General features: G+C 37.9%; 1 protein-coding gene across 1 annotated transcript; it reads right to left on the bottom strand.

Moving 5' to 3' along the window:
- Positions 1-2,832: 2,832 nt before the first annotated feature.
- Positions 2,833-14,594, bottom strand: CEP44 (centrosomal protein 44). Its single transcript, XM_082482653.1, has 10 exons — positions 14,453-14,594; positions 13,691-13,838; positions 12,595-12,741; positions 11,592-11,699; positions 10,025-10,153; positions 9,433-9,642; positions 6,295-6,364; positions 4,146-4,273; positions 3,847-3,884; positions 2,833-3,043 (listed from the first exon to the last, which is right to left on the bottom strand). Exons 1-10 carry the CDS (start codon positions 14,539-14,541, stop codon positions 2,986-2,988), a joined length of 1,125 nt encoding a protein of 374 aa, XP_082338779.1. The 5' UTR covers positions 14,542-14,594; the 3' UTR covers positions 2,833-2,985.
- Between the last annotated feature and the right edge of the window lie 4,348 nt (positions 14,595-18,942).

Here is an 18,942-nt window from a genome sequence, read left to right on the forward strand (position 1 = left end):
TAAACATCAAGTGTAACCTCATAAAGAATACATTCTAGTATCGTAACTGCAATAATTTTCTTAGTATTTCTGACTCGGAGCATTAGAACTCCACAACATGTAGCAGTATAGACACAAACTGAAAAATAAAACTAAAAGAGGTTATCGGCTTGCTTTTCAATATTAGAGATTTGGGGTAAGAGGATTCTTCTTATGTTTTCTATGGCATATTTTAATTTCAGTAAACAAATTAAAGTGCATAGTGGCGTTAGATAAGGCAGAGTGGAAAAAAAAACACATCTTAATGGGAATCCTGTAAGTTTTAATACATTTCAAATTTTGCTAAAAAACCTTAAGTTAAAAAGTATATTTTTGTAGAAGCTTCAGTTTTAGCATTCTACTTTAATGCAGTTACACTTCATTATCCCACGTGCTGCATAAATACTTTCAGTTATATAAGGTGGAATTATTCTATTGATATTTAAGGAAATTGAGTCGTCAAAAGAATTCTTAACTATGAAGTTAATAATATATATTTTTAAACTAATAAGTAAATTCAGTAACTTTAAGAAACAGCAGTAGTTCAGTTATCGATTTATATCCTAGAACAACAGGAATTTTTTCCAAGTCGTTGAAGAGAGCTAGGCATGATAGAAACTACAGTGAGGAATATTCTCTGGATTTAATTTGTGTTTCGGAAGGTACCTAACCTTTCCTGTCACGCAGCAAGATCCACCCATGCAACTGTTTGCACATGTAGAACGTCAACTCTGACTGTTGTGACAATGCTCGAAGTAGCGCCGCACCAGTAGTTACCCAAAAACTGTCGCTATTTGCAGTCATGACATGCATTTCCCAGCATTGCGCTGCTTTGGTGAAGTTTTACTGTGACATATACTATTATTAGTACTGTTTCCAATGACAGAACTGAATAAAATAATTATAACTCAAAAATGTAACGAGGGTATGAATGTGCTATGAATTTTTCTTTTTCAGAAGATGGTACTATCTTCCAAAACCTAATTTCATTTTAAAAAAAAAAAAAAAAAAAGAAAGAAAATGTGAGAGACTTTTAGAAAACCAGCTTCATTGCCCTGACAGTAAAACACCCTTGGCTTCAGTTTGATCAAAGTGAGCCCCTGCCTGGTCCTGAAAACAAGAGCAAAGCCTTTAATTACAAAGGCCGAATCCCATTCTACAGAGAAGAGTACTGCATTTGAGCTTCTGGAAGAAGGAAATAGCTGAGCAACTCTGGATTTTCAATTTTGCAGTACTAAATAGATGCGATATTAAATTGAGCGCTTACAGAAAGACCTTTTTCTAACACTTAACTGCATCAATCGGATGCATTTAATGATAAATCCCTGTAACTTGAATCATTTACATTGACCATCGCTTCTCATCTTTGCCATAACATCAAACAGGATTCACCGTTCCGGCTCCTGCCACGAACATTATCAAATATCACACAGAGTAATTATCTTACTTAATTGAAAAGCCTTTGATTCCACGGCAAAGAGGAAAAATTAAAGAGAAGTAGTATTTCAAAATATTTGATCGTTACTGGTTTAAAGCAATAACTTTAACTGTATGGGAATACACTTTTTCCCCCTCCTTTGGTAATTACTTTGTATTAAGATTTCCACAAGATGGTGCTGTAGTCCTATTTTAGAAAATATCACCTCTTTTTTTTTCCTGAATTGGTCAAACATTTAGAAAACCTCATTTTATTTCCTTCTTAGGCTGATGAACAGTGACTTGCAAGGTCTATTTTCAATTAAAGAGCAAAACATGTTGACATCATCTAACTTTCCAATATTTTTTTTTAAACAACTGGCAAAGTGAGTTCTATTGCAAAAGTCCAAAAACCCTCAAGTGAAGTTTATATAACATAATGGATCACCGTATGTTCTTTTGTTTGTATGTAAAATAAAGTCAATTTATATTCCATATGGTTATAGAAAAAAGATCATAATTACTGTTAAAACATATAAATCACTTTTTACAGCATAATGTCAAACAGCTGCTTTCGCCTTCACTTGCAAACTCTGCCAAAAAAAATCCACTGGTTTTGTGATATCAAACTCCAAAAATCTTTTTAAGTGAAGTGAGTATTACAGCACAAAGAAACCTTAATAAGATAGGCTACCAATTCACAAAGAGTACTAAATAAATAAGTCTTATTGAAGCTCACACATCTTTGGTTTGATTATATTACGTTTATGGAAGTCTTACATCTACTTACGTCTCTAAAGAGAAATTTTAATACGGTTTCAAATCATAAAGATGTTGTGTATCTTTGTATACTGGATGGCCTCCATCTGTGCTGCCGGTCTTAAAACGTGTTGGGTAAGAGCACTAAACCACTCAACACATCTCTTGCAGTCAAAGTCTGTGGAGTTACTTGCACATTTTAGTGTTTAGGATCAAACTGACCTCTGCTTTGTCAGTGTTAATGGAAGCCATAATGTGTTGGTGCTCTCCAGCTCAGCATGAAAATTTATATTTAAAAAAAAAAAACAACAACAAAACAAAAACAACCAGCAAAAAAGGTACATATTTAAAATTGTGTATTTAAGTTTTCATTACGACTTATTCAACAGTACAGATGGTAAGATGGTATGTAAGAAAGCCTCTTGGGTGTAATATGCAAGTCCCAGCTGGAATGTTTCCAACAGGATGTAAACCACGGTCCTCAAGCCTGCACTTTAAAAAACATATTACTTAGCACACTGCTAACAAATGTCAACACAAAAATACACTGCTGTAATGACTACACTTTACAAAAGGCGGGGGGAAGCTAGTTGAACAGTTTTAAAAAACAAAAATTGGGGCCAGGGAGAAGGAAATTAATACACGGATGCATTACAAAATGTTTATTCAAATGAATAAAAACACTGGTAATCATTACAAATTTGATATATTAAAAATTTAGCGCTGTACAAACACACTTATTAGTTCTGATATTCTTAAGTCTGCAGAGACCAGGTCGGAAGACCTGTGCTTTCAGGTCTTCTCAGAGGTGTTGCTTGATGTTTTCAACAATTCTGAGGTTTCTTCGATTCTGAAAATAAATTTTGTTTACACACACACTTATTAAAATATGGTAAAAAAATAACTGACTTGCCTTTAACTTTCTAATGAATCCAAAATACTAACAAGCAGCATGAAACCTTAAGTTTCTTCTCATCCCTCCTCTGCAGTTGGTTTGCGTTTAAATGCCTACCACATATCAATATATTTTAAGTATACACAAAGAAAGAAGCAACCCACACAATAAAATTAAATTGCAAAAAAAAGGCTACAGCTTTTTTCAGGCCAGGCACTTAGAGAAACCTCTTGCTAAAGAAACATTATACAGCCATGCATTTCTCCAAGTGTAACAAAAATATTTCCTATTAAAAAAAAGAGTCATTACAGATCCCAAAACTAGTACCAAATACACCTTAATACAGTTATTACAATGCTTAGGCTGAAATTGGTTTTACTTTTCCTTAAATAATAATAAAAAAAGAGTTAAGTTATTGCAGTTATTTTTCAGGAAGAAAAGTTACGAGTACCAGGGAATTCCTATCATGAGATAAACAATATTCCTATTCCTTGTCAACTGGATTCTAAACACTCTTTAATCTCTGGTTAATACTATTAAGAATGCTTTCTATTGCTTTTTAGAAACCAAAACAGTGACTCATCCCACAAATACAGAACTGTAAGTGGATTTATTATCCAGTGGGGTCATAAGGAAATGCCACACCTGATGTAGAGACCTTTGAGGTTTGGAACACATATGTACGTTCTCTATATGCCTTAGTCCAGTACAACTCCCTCCTGGGAAATGAATTCCTGCTGCCCTTTCCTATTACTTACATTTTACTTATCCTTTCCATTCTTTGTCTTGTTGTCTCCTGCAATTTAAAAGCAACAAAGTTAGTGAACTCTTCAAAGCTAACATTCTTCAGATGGACTTTCAACCTGAAAAATTCATAGAGAAAATGTGACTTTAAGCACTGTTTACATATCAAAAGGATTTTTATGAGACAGACCTAGATGTAGTTTTGCATAGTTTCCTTGTTTTTCACTAGTAGTATATACAACTAAAACGAATGCTTACTTGTTCTCTTGACCTCAGAAAGGAAATCAACTAAGCATTTGCCAGTTTTACTTACCTTTGAAATGTCTGTCAGATCACGAGAATTAATGGTCACGGCTTTGGGAGATGGGTCTGTGGATAACAGCGAACTGTATCCAGACGACTGATGAAGTCTCTCTGGCATCTCCTCCTTCCTCTCTGTATCTATGGAGAAATACCGGGGTTTGCGTCACCTTTGCCTTTTTGCTCTCTTATTGCAAGGTCAGCTATCAAATAGCTTGATTTACAGTATGTAATAACAGAAGAGAATGCATTGTTTAGAGACATGAAAAAGAAAAGCTACTGGTGAAGGTCCAAAATAGGTTTCCCATTTTCTTAAAACAAGGTAAGTGCAGTATACTATGTGTAACACACACAACACAAATTCCAAAACGATTACTAGGAATGCCACGCTTTTATCCTCATTACAGTAAAATCAACACTTAAGAAAGACTATTAAATGTTTGAACGAGTAATTAGACATTTCAAACAGTTTACACGCTTTTTGTTGTAAACTGCCTGTTCAAACAGGTTAGTATTAGTGCTAAGTAACCTGTCTTATAAGCAGAAATATTAAAAAAATCATCACCTTCTTGCTTAGCTTAAAATTTGTATCAAGCTCTTGCTGTTTCCCTAGCTCTCCTCCCTTTGGGACAGGTTTAGCATCCACTCAGCAGAAACAGGCTCTTCTTTTACATCGGAAAGGCTTTGATACTCTTTGCAATTTTACAATACTATTGCAAGGGAAGGGAATTTAGTATTTAGAAAAAGAGAAATAGTGTCTTCATACCTTTATTCTTAGTAAGGCCACCATCTATGGATCATACCTTTGGAACATGTTTACCTACACTATTCTGTATTAAAATCATATTAATTTATTTTTAATCAATTAAAATTAAAAATTGTTTCTTCTGTACAGCTGTGATTCCTGAAGAGCACTACAACCAAATGGTACATCTCAGATATAAAACTGGCCACACAATTTGTATGCCTAAAATTTCCTGAATCGTATTTTAGAAAACAGGAATAACATTCAGCAGAATTCTTTAAGTCTGAAAACATGGAACTTCCCTTTTAAAAGACCATCATCCTGCTTGCTAACTACAAAGTCCTCAAGTGTCAGTAAAATACCACTAAACTTACAAAAGGAAGTAAACACGTTGCAAGCTTTCTAAGGTCTGTAAAAGGACGGTCCCATTTCTGAGAATTCAAAATTAAAACCAACTTTGACATAACAGAAACCGCTTTCTAATTTCCATGGAAACTGAGTTACTGAGATTCCCTATTAATTTCAATGCAACAGCTCAACACTGGGGAAAAAAAGCACCTAATAAGTGAAAATGGGCAACAGAATATCCTCATTACTGGTGGTAGGAATAACAGCTGCTGTAGGGGAAACAGGCCAAATTAATAAAAAGAACGATGCAAGGTAAGGGCTAAAGAACTACCGTTGAGGATCAGAGAAGAATTACTTTTGCCCTAGGGAATGTTTTCAATATCTTTCCCACTTAAGGCTGTTTCATTTACCTCTTGTATGTTATCAAAATTAAGTTGGAAATGGAAGAAAAAGATTTTGTCTTGCTCTTTAAAATAAGGAAGTGTATCAGAAATGCCAGTTGGATAGCTGCTAACGGCTTCAAAAGGGATGAAACTACAGAGAATGTTCAGCACTGATTTGAAAGACAACATGGATTACGAATGAAAAAGCCCTGATTTGTCCTGAGCCCCATTATAAAAGTAAAAATCAACATCGTAAATGTGACACTATTTTGATTGTAACAAATGCGTGGCAAATATAATTCCTTCTGTGCTTACGAATAGCTTATTTTTAAAACATTATGATTACTGCTTTGAAACACAGACAACATTATTGTCAGAGCTTTAGCTATAGCACCCTAATTAAATTTGCATCTTTGAGATTTTTAGTAGAGTTATTTGTAACTGTTAATTACTATTGCTATAATATTTTCATTAATGCCTTAAAGACTATTTCAGTAAGTAGAGCTTCTAAGGAATAAATTACAAACATGAAATGACTAACAGGTTAATTTCTAATTTGCACCATGCATTTAAATTCAGAGGTCACTAAATTGCAATTATCTACTTAAAAACCACTATTTTAGTCAAGGTCAGCAAGAAGTGTTTAGAATAGGATGTTAATTTAAAAGAAAATAATTAATACTCACCAGGAGAAACTGGAATCCTACCAGAAGTACATTCTTGACTTATATTGCTGAACTCTGTAGCTAAGTCTCTCTGAAATACAGTTTTACTGCGTTTTAGCCGTACACCCTGTTTAAATCATCTTTTGACTGAACAAAAGTATATTCAAGTACTAATTATGTATGCATTTGCTACACCATCCAGATATGTTGGCCCTGCACAAATGTCCTTCCAGGACTAAAAAAATCCAGTATTTCTATACATACATTGCATTAAAAAAATAGCCTATTTACGGGAGCTTTTTCAGTATCACTATTGCTGTTCGTAACCAGGTCCAGTTATAGTGTGTCTAACTTAGGGCTGAGCGAAACAAATAATCAGACAGTTCTTGGCCTGTGCTAACAATTACATCTTGACATTGGCTGCCATGACCTTAACAAAATAAGTGTACCTTCAACTTCTGGTTGATATTCAGAAATGCAGCTCCTCGGTCCTGAAAAATTAGCCTACGGATGAACTGAAATTCATTACACTTAAATGCTTAGAACTCAAAAGTCTATTTTAAGCTAGTTTCCCAGGCTCCTAAACGAGAGAGGGCTCTTTTAAGAAAGGTTCGCAGTTTACTTAATCGAACTTAGACAAGGTTGTTCATAAACAAGGAAACAAAATTAATGTTGTACTAACAATACATGGGTTTGAGTGCAGTTTTCTAATTTCAAAATAAATAAAAAAAAAAACGACCCTCAAACAATATCTAGACTTTTTTCATCAACGAGTTATCGTTATGATTTGAAATCTCAGCCTTTGGTGAAGTATATCACTTTAACTGATGTAGTTACTCCAGTATATAACAGGAGAATATTATACTCAAGCAAATGAATGAGGGAGAAATAGTAGGTATTGTGTGAGAAGAAGCTGGAGAAAACTAATAATGGATACGTCTTTAAAAAAAAAAAAAAAAAAAAATAAAAGATATCTGCATTGACTGGTTCTGCTCAATTGCTTTCATTGAAATGGATTTGGTAGCTTTCAGACTTTCCCAGAGCTAAATGCACAGCTGCTGCTACTTTGGCAGCAGTGCAAGACAGATCTTAGAGTGTTCCTGCTATGTTGGCTAGATGCCAAAACTTCCCTGAAAAATGCAAGAGTAAGAAGAAAGGAGTAATTCTGAATTGCTTCTGTATCTGTGAAGCACGACTTGGATGGAATTTCATGAAACAAAGAAGCAGCGATTCTGTGGCCCAAAGGATTATTTCTTGGCAGTTTTCAAATGCCTATTGCAAAAAAGTTAGGGTTTTGAAGACTTTTTTTTCTTTTAATATGAAAACCAGCTTATTTTGCTTTGTAAAAAGACAAGCAACAATGCCACACACAAACTACATTTAAACTTCTTTCTGCAGATGACTTCTTACAGTAACATGCAGTACAGAAATGTAATTATCTTACTGGAAATTTCTGAGTGATATTAACATGCAGTATTTTCCAAATACTATTCCAAACCTTTGAACAACTGCAATAAACATGGTACTGAAGTAATAATACACCAAGTTTACAGAAGTAAAAGAACAAGTCCAGTCTGAAACACAAGCTTTCCTGTGCTGCTGCTATCGTCATAAACACAACACCTATCTCTTGAAGAGAATACACTTGAAAGAGGAGCAAAACTGCCCATGGCTGTTCAGCTGAAGACCTCGAGACTGCTAGCAGAAGAAAACTTCATCATTGATGGTGTTATTTGGACATATGTCCAGTGACAATTACATTAAAATATCCGTAAGAAATCGATTTCAAATGGTAAATCACTTGAGCCATTATTGACCTGAAACCATGCTTTAAAAAAAAAAAAAAAAAAAGTGAGTGAGAATGTCAATCCTTACCATTTGAGCTACAGCCTCTAGAAATAACCTACTGCTCAGTCTGAACACTTCTCCATTTCGAGACTTTGCATACCTAGCACACTTTCAAGGAACGCAGGAAAAAAACCCCAAACAGGTCTTGTATACAAGTATTAGCGACATTTTCAAATTTGCAGGGCCAGCAACACACACAGAGCTGCTGGTTACAAGTAAATTCAGCATTTTTACAACTACAGAGAAAAATACAACACCGATCAACTATTTTCCACAAGTGTTTTCAACTTCTGGAAAGCATCTGACAGTACCTGAAGGACACACATGAGATACATACGCAAATATCTTTGAAATTAAGCATGTGATCACGAAGTTGATGCTATGGTTCACTGCATCTCAAAATACTTACATGTGTGCACGTTATATAATTTCATATATGTACACAAGGACCTTTCAACAGCATGAAAAATAACACAGAGCCTTCATGCAACAAAATACTTGATTTGCTCTGACAAATACGCCAAATGTAGCCACATAACAGCTGTAGCACTTTCACATGTTTAAAATGCAATGAACATCACAGACAAGAAACAGAAAAGCGGGGGGGGGAGGGGTGGAAAAGGGAGAAAGACCATCGATTAAGGTAGAAACTTCAAAGAGACACAAACTAAGAATAGGACTAAAATAAGAATTCACTTCTCCATTAACCTTGTATTTTCCATTGAGCATGCCATCTATTTTTGTCAACATTAGTTATATACAGTGAAGACTGAATCTTCCAAAGGGAATACCTGTATCTGATTAGACTCTGGAGAATTAAAAAAATTCAACTGTATCAACAGCAGCAACATTTGCAGGCCAGTATAAGAAATTCAGAATAACGCAGACCAGAATAAGGAAACCTTTAGATGTGTCACCAGCATGATGAAACTCTCAACTACAGAAACATTAAGCTTTCAAAGACAGCATAATTAAGAGTCTTCAAAAGCTTCCTCCTACAAGTTCACTAGGAAATAAAAACACACACAGTCATTACTAATGAAAATAGGCTTAGCTAAACCTGTTGTTCCTGCAAGGAAACAGTTTCCAACGGAGAGCTTTGCTTCACAGAACATGAGACAAACAACAGAACTTAACAGTAACAAAAAAAAAAAAAGAATACCACCAACTCCTTAAACAGCACTTCCATTCCGATCATGCCTTTAAAAACAGTGAAAAAGCATTCATTAGGAGGCAGGCAGAACAGAAACAGGCTGAAAAAATTGTGTCTGAGCAATTTTTGTTATAGAAGAAAAACAGAAGTTAACATACCTTTTTGGATTGCAACAACAGTTCTGTTTCAAGAAGCAAAACTCTACTCAACAAGTTATTCCAGTCCTTCTCATCTATGATCACCTTTCCTTTCAGTTTCTCTTCTAAACCATGTAGTTTATCTTCCATCCAATCTAGCTTATGAAGCTTTTCCTGGCAATCAGCAAGCTGACTCTTTAGGAACTCAATCTGAGAATTATCTTCTATGACCTGAAAATATGGATAAGAACACATCCTTTAATTTCAAAATAGATAAAATTTATTATTTGACCAATGAAGTTAAGTGGAATCTTCCTCAAGTTCAGTAATCATATTCTGCTACATCAGAAAATTATTTTTCTTTTAGAATCGCCATAACACGCCTATTTGTGGAATTCAGCTTTTAAAAGAAACTGTTGACAGAACTGGCTCTTAAAAGGACAGTATGATTTAACTGACTTTTTTTCAAATTTTTCAATGTATTTATTATATATCTATTAGTTATACTTAAGGAGCACACAGCTATCTTGTTAAAATCTTTATCCCTTTAGAAAAGTCCTCTAAAAAAAAGTTAGAATACATGCAGATAGCATCTTAAAATAAAAGTTCTTACTTGTTCACATTTAACTTCCACTACATCATGATCTGGGCACAATTCTTCATTACCTCCCTGTGCTGGAAGGGGTAGTGGATGAAGGTCATCACTAACTTCATTTCCTGAGTGCCGTTCTACTTGAGGCTTCTTTTGAGTGTGTTAAAAAAAAAAAAAAAAATTAAAAGTCACTGTTATTATTTATTACAAGAACATTTCAATTCATCAGCCAAGTAACTGAAAGAAAAGACCTATCATTTTAGTATTCATTGATTTAAATCTGACAATCTTATCCCAACTGGTTGCAAAACACAGAAAGCAACAGACGGTAGTTTAATTAAAAAAAAAAAAAAATTGAACTGTAAAACAAATATGAACAGACTTTACCATATGTAGCACATACCCTGGTTCCCTTCCATAAACAGTAATTAAGTCCTCTCTTATTGCAAGGGTTCTTTGATTTCTAAATGTGCATTAGGAGGTATGAATCTCACTGTATGTATTAGCACATGTATAGACAGTTCCAACATCAAAACCACCACTCAAACATTTAGGAGGAAAAAAAAAAAGTTTAACTAGGAAGATTGGAACTCTCTCTTTTCCTTGAGAACTGTTGGCAAAATAGCCCTACTAACTACATATTTCATTTCCTTTGAATGAAAGGGAGAACAAAGGGAGAGACAAATTTTGCCTTTCCAGGTGGATCAAGTCCTATGATCACCGCCTGCCACAAACCAAAATAAACTACCTAACGATTAAGAACCCACAATTAGTATTTTGTGCAGCATCTTAACACTTACAGATTCCTAGATGTTCTAGTGAAGCTGCAAATCTCCTGTTCTAGGGAATTCGTAATACACTCACATATACCCCCCCTTCAATTCTACCATTCAACAACAGAAGTACCAGGTAAGTCATTCCACATATTTTCTTTGTGATGTTTTCCTCGCTGCTAAAAGCAGTGTTTTCCTTCTAAATAGAAATCACCAACATTTAATGGGCAGTCACAGTCCTAAAAGTTTTGTACAACTTTACTTTGCACCCTTATAGCAGAAAATACTAGGAAAGTTGTCTCTTCCACAGGCCAAGAGTAGCATAAGGCATAAAATCAAGTGTTACTCTTGTAAAACTGAAGCCAAGAGGAATGTTACGTTAAGAAATCTTGGCTGAATAAGATTCAGACAAAAAAGCAAAGAGTGTTCTGAAAGCTATGTTGAAAACACCGCAACGTTAGGCCAAACACACTTCAATCCCCAAACAGGATGTACATTCTTTTTCCAATTGCATATTCACTTTCATTGCTGTCCCACCATTTGATACAATTCAAATGGCAGACAACAGTACGAGATCATTACCATCAACACTTTGCGATCAACTACTCAGCACAAGAGAGAAGCAGTATCCTCTGTATTTCAGCTATTATTTCAGTCAACCACATTTTTTGGGGGAAAAAAAAAAAACAACTAAAAAACAAACCAAAACTGGTCTGATCAAACAATAAAACCTAAAACACATATTCCAGAAAGAGCCTGACTTTGTAGAAACGAAATTAACCTGTAGACATTCAACATAAAAACTATTTTCATACCTGTTTGGAATTCAGAGCGCTGCCACTAGGATCAGTAAGGACATTATCACAATTTGACCATAATTCATATTTAAAAGACCTGAGTTTTTTCCTTGTTTGGGATTTAACCTTCAAAGTGAAGAGGAGAAAATATTATGCTTCTAACACAGGAATATTTGCGAGTTACTTAATTCCTTATGTTTTTTCACCACACAGTTGATAATGTCATTTTCTGCCATCGTTGACAGGCAGGAATATTACATGGTACACACAAACACATTTAAATCTTTGCAATACAATAACATCTGAAAATATTTAAGTATGACCCAAATTTACAGACAAAATAGATCTGTAAGTGAATGACATATTCATATACTCGTAAATGTCTATGCAAGGCTGCACAAACAAATATGAAAAAAATGCATTTATGCCAAAAGTGACAAATGAAGCATACCAAAGTCCTGAAGACTGTTATAAACTCAAACAAAACAAAATCCTGTAAAACATGAAGACTGAAAATTCATTTTATTAAAACATACACTGATACACCAGCATACTGCGATGAAAAACGCCTTAACAATTTAAGATAAATATGATTAATGAAAATAATCAGATTTGAGATGTATACCACTAAAATACAAGTGCAAGTGTCACGTTTAAATTAAATGTTACCAGAACTTCAATGTATCAAATTATTTTGCTTTGTTTTTAAATCTACCTGAAGTCTACCGAGTTATACAAACATTCACTATGTTGAGAAGCGTAAAAGAAAATATATCACTTACTGTAAAGATACCAAATACTAGATTTATCTTCATTCTAATGGTTTTTTGTTTATACTATGAAGCATTGGCAGCTTTGTGTCTTTTGTATACCTGATAGCACTCAAGCATCTTACAGTGAGACTTCATACTCATTTCCCTCTATTTTAACTATCAGCGATGCTGCACCTTCAAATAAACTGGTCTTCAGCTTCTACCTGCAGCACCAGGCATGTCAAAAGAAGTTACTATTTAATCAGTACCTTATTCGAGTTACTTAATTCCTTATGTTTTTTCACCACGCAGTTGATAATGTCACAAACGATCTGCATTTTTCTTTCCGCAAAGCCAAACTGAAGAAATTGCTGTTTTGTTAAAATTGGTTTATATTGAAACTGATCTCGAAGAAGCTGCAAGAAGATAAGAGTTTACTCCACTTTCAAAATCACCACACAATTTGTTGTAGAAGTGGCATGGTCAGGTTCTTATTTTTCTACAATCTTTTCTTTCATTCTGCACTTCAGCATTTACACCTTTTCTCATTTGTTTATTTATATATTCTCAGCTGTTTCTTTTAACTAGACTTTAAATGTACCTCTTCCAGAAACATTTCATTCACATCACTCTTGTAAAGTTTAATTCAGTCTTAAGATTCATGAAATGAATTATTGTAGACATTAATATTTAAAAACTTAAACAAAAAGTTTCCAAAGTGAATGCACAATAAAAATCTCAGCGAATGCATCAGAGGGCTAAGTAGGGTTCCCACAGAGCCTCTTTGTAAAGGAGTCTGTCCTCCTCAGATGGAAAACTAGTCTGAATAAGCTAGTATTCCTTAATACATCAAGTCACCTTTGATAAAAATGTGCTTATGGATAGCTCAAAATTATTTTCATCCCATTAAGAATTTGATTCCAATTTATAAACTGGTAAATATTGGACTTTATACGCTAATAAGGCATGGTGTTTAAAAATAGCTGTATTTCTTAATTGTGCTTTCACTACAATTATTGAAGCTTGCTGTGATTTTTTGCTGGTTATGATTTCTTCTAAGGTCACTTCTATAAAAGCATAATAAATATTTCAGTATTGTTCAAGACTAACATAAAAACATAGTATTACTGCTTCTGCAACTGTCTCAAAATTGAAATGCAGCTAACATCCATCCTTATTTTCAGGAAAATCTAAATAAAGACTTGCCACACAGTGATCTACTACTCACCTTAAATTCTAGCAGAATTACAATTCACATTTATTGCCAAAAATTTTCACTTTCTAGTAATACCCATCCTAGACTTAATTCTTATGAGGCCATACTAAAAAACGTGTCTCCTCTGCAAAGGACATGAAGAGAGATACCTTATAAATAGCTTCAATAAAACGCAAGTCACTCTTTGCTGCAAGTTCCACATCGCATTTTACCAAAAGTTCTGCTATGTGAGTTGAAAAAGATGTAAAAGAATAGCTGATGATAGGTAAAAATGCAGCTGGATCACCCTTTACTAACCTATTGAGAAACAAAAGTATTTTACAAAGCAGAAGATAACAAAAGACTGTCATTACATGATTCAAACATTTAACTTGAAAGGTGTTTTAATACAGCCAGTACATTATATGCAATTATCTCCTTCATTTTAAGGTTTTTTTCCAGGTATATCTCATTCAGCAGTCTTTACTGTTATCTGTAAAAGGCTCAAAACAACATTTTGGGGACCCTCATATAAATATAACATTGTCAGGTCTAAAGCCCACCAGCGTTTCCATCTCAAGATTCAAGACCTTTTTTTCCTGAATCTTTACAGGATGAAATGTCCTGGATAAAGTTTTGGTAGCACTTACAAAGAAATTATAATAGTGACAGATTAATCAAAAAAAAAGAGAAAAACAGCAGAAGAAAGAAGAGCAAGCTAGTGATACACTTCAGGATCATTCTAAGGACTGTTCAGCACAGCAAAACTGCATCCTTTTATCTCCCAGTTCACATGTATCAAACCCCAACATCCCACAGACATATGCTCTGCTTACTCATCACTGGGTGCAATGCTAATATTTATACATATCTTGTTTATGCATCTAGCTGTCATCATGTATTAGCATAAATATATTCACATTGCCACTTACACTGTATAATCCACATCTCTTGGGTAATTTAACAAGCGAAGTCCTTGTTCTATTCTTCTTAAACTTCCTTTTAGGTCTCCTGTTGCCATTATCCCAAATGCTAGTCTTCTTTCAGATTATGAAATAAATGTAATATAGTACGTTCTCCTCCTTAAAAAAAATATAATTATGTACACAAAGATTACAAAACACAATAGAATTATCACTGAAATTTAAAGGTTTTTGCTCCTCTTTTCTAGACACTACTATTTCCAAAGTGTTACAATACAGCACAGAGCTAGGGCTCAATACCAATTAATATCAGTCATCGTTTCCATTCATTCTGGATGGGATCAAAAAGTAATCCTCAATCCAATCAACTACCACAGATCTTCAAAGATAAAAGACATCTGAAAGCATATTAAGAATTTAAGGCTGACTAAACCCACTAAAACTGAGTGAAAACAAGTTTCTTCGCTGTTTCAAAGGAGCAGAAGCTCCACAAGCTATAAAACCTTTTGCATTTTTCAGTTTAGAATGCTTTTTATTCTTTTTTTCACTTGGACCCAAGCTCACTGGCCAAAAGAGCAATGTTTGGATGTGTAAACATGAGAAGGCAGGACTAGCAACTCATCACAGGCAACACTTGTCTATTTAGATGATCCACTAAGCACATTTAAATTTGTTCGGGGAGGGGTGGGTGGGCGGATAACAGACTGTGTAGATATCTCAAAATAGGTGCAGGTTTACTGGGCTGATAACCAAAGGGTTCCTGTTCATTGTAAGACACAAGTTGAGAACCCACTTTTAGTTTCTTGTGGGCTTTGCTTCACAGAACAGAGAGACTCATCTAAGGACTCAGTGCAAACTACGAAAAGGTGCCTTTCTCCCTGCAGAACTGTCCTGCAAGGAAACTGAAGACTGCAAAGTGGGAGGGAAGGGGGGGAAGAGCTGGCAACAAGATAATGAGCAAAGCATGAAGTCACCATCATCCAAATCAGTTTTCAGATCTTTCAAACAGATAAATAAGAACTGGTTGGTAAATTCTTAAATGGAGGAAGAGGAGACTGGTCGGGGGAATAAATTGCCATAAGTGATCTAGAAATACTTGTAACTCCGCCTGGCTGGCAGGTAGTAAAAAGAAACACCTGAAGCAGTACCTTCAAATATCAGTATTAATAATAATCTTTAAGAACCTTGTCCCTCATTCCATTGCTTCAGAATACATTATATTTAGAGATAGCCTATGAATATTATTCACTGTATCTTGCATCCGTTTGTTTATAAGCAACCAATATTAGTTCTTCTCCAACACGAGACTTTAAAAGCACAGCCTGGGTGATAGACCAGCTCTTAAGTCATAATTGAAAACAAATGACCTGCATCTTGGCACTCTGGACAGACATTGAACCTGAGAAAGTCCATTAGCAAACTGGGAAACTCAGTGGTTTTTGAACGATTTAGAGAAAACACATGGGGGAGAAGTACAGAAAGTTGACGCTTCTCACAGAGTTCTCCTTCCTCACATCCTTGAGATTTGCTTGTGACTGGCTTACTGCTCTACAGTACTTACCCCAAAAGCCACAGTAATAGTAATGATTTCAGCCATAAAGCCTTAAACCAGAGATTTACTGTTCAATTTTCCAATAGAACCTAGGAGATAAATGTCTGCCACTGTCTACAATTAATTTCTTTTCTTGCCAGAAAACAAATACTTTAAAGCCTAGGAATCCAAGCAGTGAAGAGGCATTGCCAGACAGCCTGAAGTTATATTCTCAACATACCAAATTTTATATAATTTCTCTTGCTGACACATGAGATTCAGACCAAAAAACCAAATGCTCCAAAGAGATTTTGTCTAGCCTTGTCAGAAATCAACTCCGATGGGTACTCCAGTTTGCAGCTTTGTTATTTGGTCCTACTCATTAAAGAGTGAGTCTTTTTGAAAGGAACTTCTTGACCACACACTTCACTTAAGAGTTAAAACAAAAAATTACAGTTAAAGCTTGAAATAACAATGGTCTGGGTTTGGGTTTTTTTTGTTTTTTTCTTGTGCCTCTATGGTGTTTAAATCACCGAGCTTCAAGAAGCTGAAGATCTTCACATGCATTCTGCCCTTGTTAATGCATTTTCTTCATATTTAATTATTAGGTTCTTCCTCTTTAATCATTAGGTTCTGGGTTATTAGTCATGCTAAATATAAGTACACAACACTCATTGTTAGTGACTAGGGACAATTTAACCTCAAGTATTTGGAAACTGAGGCAGCTATTCTTCCCACATTACCTTACAAAGTGATCCACCCTACAGTTTTGCCAATTTAACCTCAAGAGGCGTTTCAAAGAGTCTGATATAAAACTGAAGATCTAACGCGAATACTCACAGAAGACACTCTCAAAGGAATTCATCTAATCAAATAGGCCATTTTCCTAAAGTACGATCAATTCTTTCTACCATGGAACTGTGGATGCAAAAACTAGCAACTACCATCACTACAAACTGAATCGTAGAACAGATTAGGTTGGAAGGGACCTTGAAGATCACCCAGTTCCAACCCCTGCCCTGGGCAGGGCCACCTCCCCCCAGCCCCGGTTGCTCCAAGCCCTGTCCAACCCGGCCTTGAACACCCCCAGGGATGGGGCAGCCACAGCTTCTCGGGGCACCCTGTGCCAGGGGCTCACAGCCTGCACAGGAGAGAATTTCTTCCTCATATTTAAAACTGAGAGGAAATAGAATCATAGAATGGTTTAGGTTGGAAGGGACCTTGAAGATAGCTCAAGAGATGATAAAAATAACATAGTTAAGTTTGTAGAAAATAACATCTTGGGAAGGTGAACACTGTAAAAAGCAATGCGTAGGTTTTGCCTGTATGAATTCGTGACAGAGCGGTTACAGAACATCGGCTATCCAGAATAAAGCTAGGCAACAAAGTTTTAAGAGTTGGTAACCTAGAGCTGCAAGTGGTTTAAAGAACAACTCTCAAAATCGCATACGGTATTCAAAGAACAAACGAATGTCAAAAAAAAACCTACCAACCAAAAAAAGCATGCAAATCACCAAGTCTTTTGGCACCCCTAGACCAGCCGGAGAGCAAGCCTCCCCACTTGGCCCCGGGGCCCGCTGGCCCTGAGGGGAAGTCAGGGACGGACAAACTGCCGGGTCCTGAGGGAAAGGGGCGGGACACGGGATGGGACTAAACGGCCGGGCCCTGGGGGGGTTAATGCGGGAGGACAGAGCGCCGGGCCCCGAGGGGACGGGGACGGACACGGACAGAGCGCCGGGCCCTGAGGGGACGTGGGAGGACACAGGACGGGACTTAACGGCCGGGCCGCGAGGGGGAGGGGATGGAGGGGATCGAAGAAAGACCGCCGGGCCCGGGAGGGGGGTGGGAACCGACCTCCAGCCTGAGACAGCCCCTGGCGCTCACCCGCGCCTTCCGCCGGGGGAACCGCCTGCCCAAGACGGCGGCCGCCCCCCCTCAGGATCCCGCCGGGCCGCAGCCACTCCCGGGCGCAGACTGAATCTGCCGCCGCCAGAGCCAACGGCCACTTCCGCTTCCCGCGCCTGCCTCCCTCCGCGTGACGTCACTTCCAGCAACAACAGCAAACGTCACACCTGCCAGGCAGGAGACAGGGTGGCGGTGGCGGCCTCCCTGCGCGCCGGAGGGGGCCTCCCTGGCTCCCGCCGCCTCTCCCCGCCGCCGGGGGCTGCCCAGCCCCGTCCCGCCCGGCGAGGCTCACGCACCGACTCGGGCCGGGCTCGTCGCGGCGGCGGTCGGGACCCCCAGCTCGCACAGGTACGGGCCCCGCGCCGGGTCCCCTCAGGCGGGGGCGGGCGGGCGGACGAGCGGGCGGCGCATCCAATCAAGAGCCGGGGCCGTTGGGGGCGGCCCAATGGCGTGCGGGGGGCGGCACCCGCGGGGCCAGGCCCGCTGAGGGAGGGCGGCCCTGCCCCGGCCGAGGTCCCCGGCTCCGGTGCCGGCCGGTCCCCGCTCCCCTCGGCGGGGAGAAGCGAGGCTCGGTGAGGCGGCGTCCCCTTGGGTGGGAGGGCCGGGCGGTGCCGCTGGAAGCGCCGGCGGGGCTGCCTGGAGTCGGGGCCGAGGGGCCCTGGCGGGAGGGGCGGGGGGAGCGGCGGGCCCCGGGCGCGAGTGCGGCTGCCGTGAGCGGAGCCGTAGCGGCGGTGACATCGAAGGAAGGGCCGAGTTCCTGCTCGGGTGGTCGCGGTCGCACGGCAGCAGCCGTCGGGCTCGTCTATCGTAAAGCGGAGGGGGGGGGGGGGGGGGGGAGTTGCAGCGAGAGTGTTTTATTTAATAAAGCAGAAACCGGTACAGCGTTGATCTAGCTTAGGTTTAAGCTCCTGTCATGCTCTTCAAACAATTCATTATGCAGTGACAAGGTAACGCGAAGAAGACCTGATTTAGATTGAAATGAGACTCTGATAGATATCAGACAGAGGCAGGGAAGATCAGCAATTTATAAACAAGCTTGGTGTTATTTTTACTGTGATCGGTA

This window comes from Vanellus vanellus (genome assembly GCF_965231255.1).
Source record: "Vanellus vanellus genome assembly, chromosome: 4".
Lineage (NCBI taxonomy): Eukaryota > Metazoa > Chordata > Aves > Charadriiformes > Charadriidae > Vanellus > Vanellus vanellus.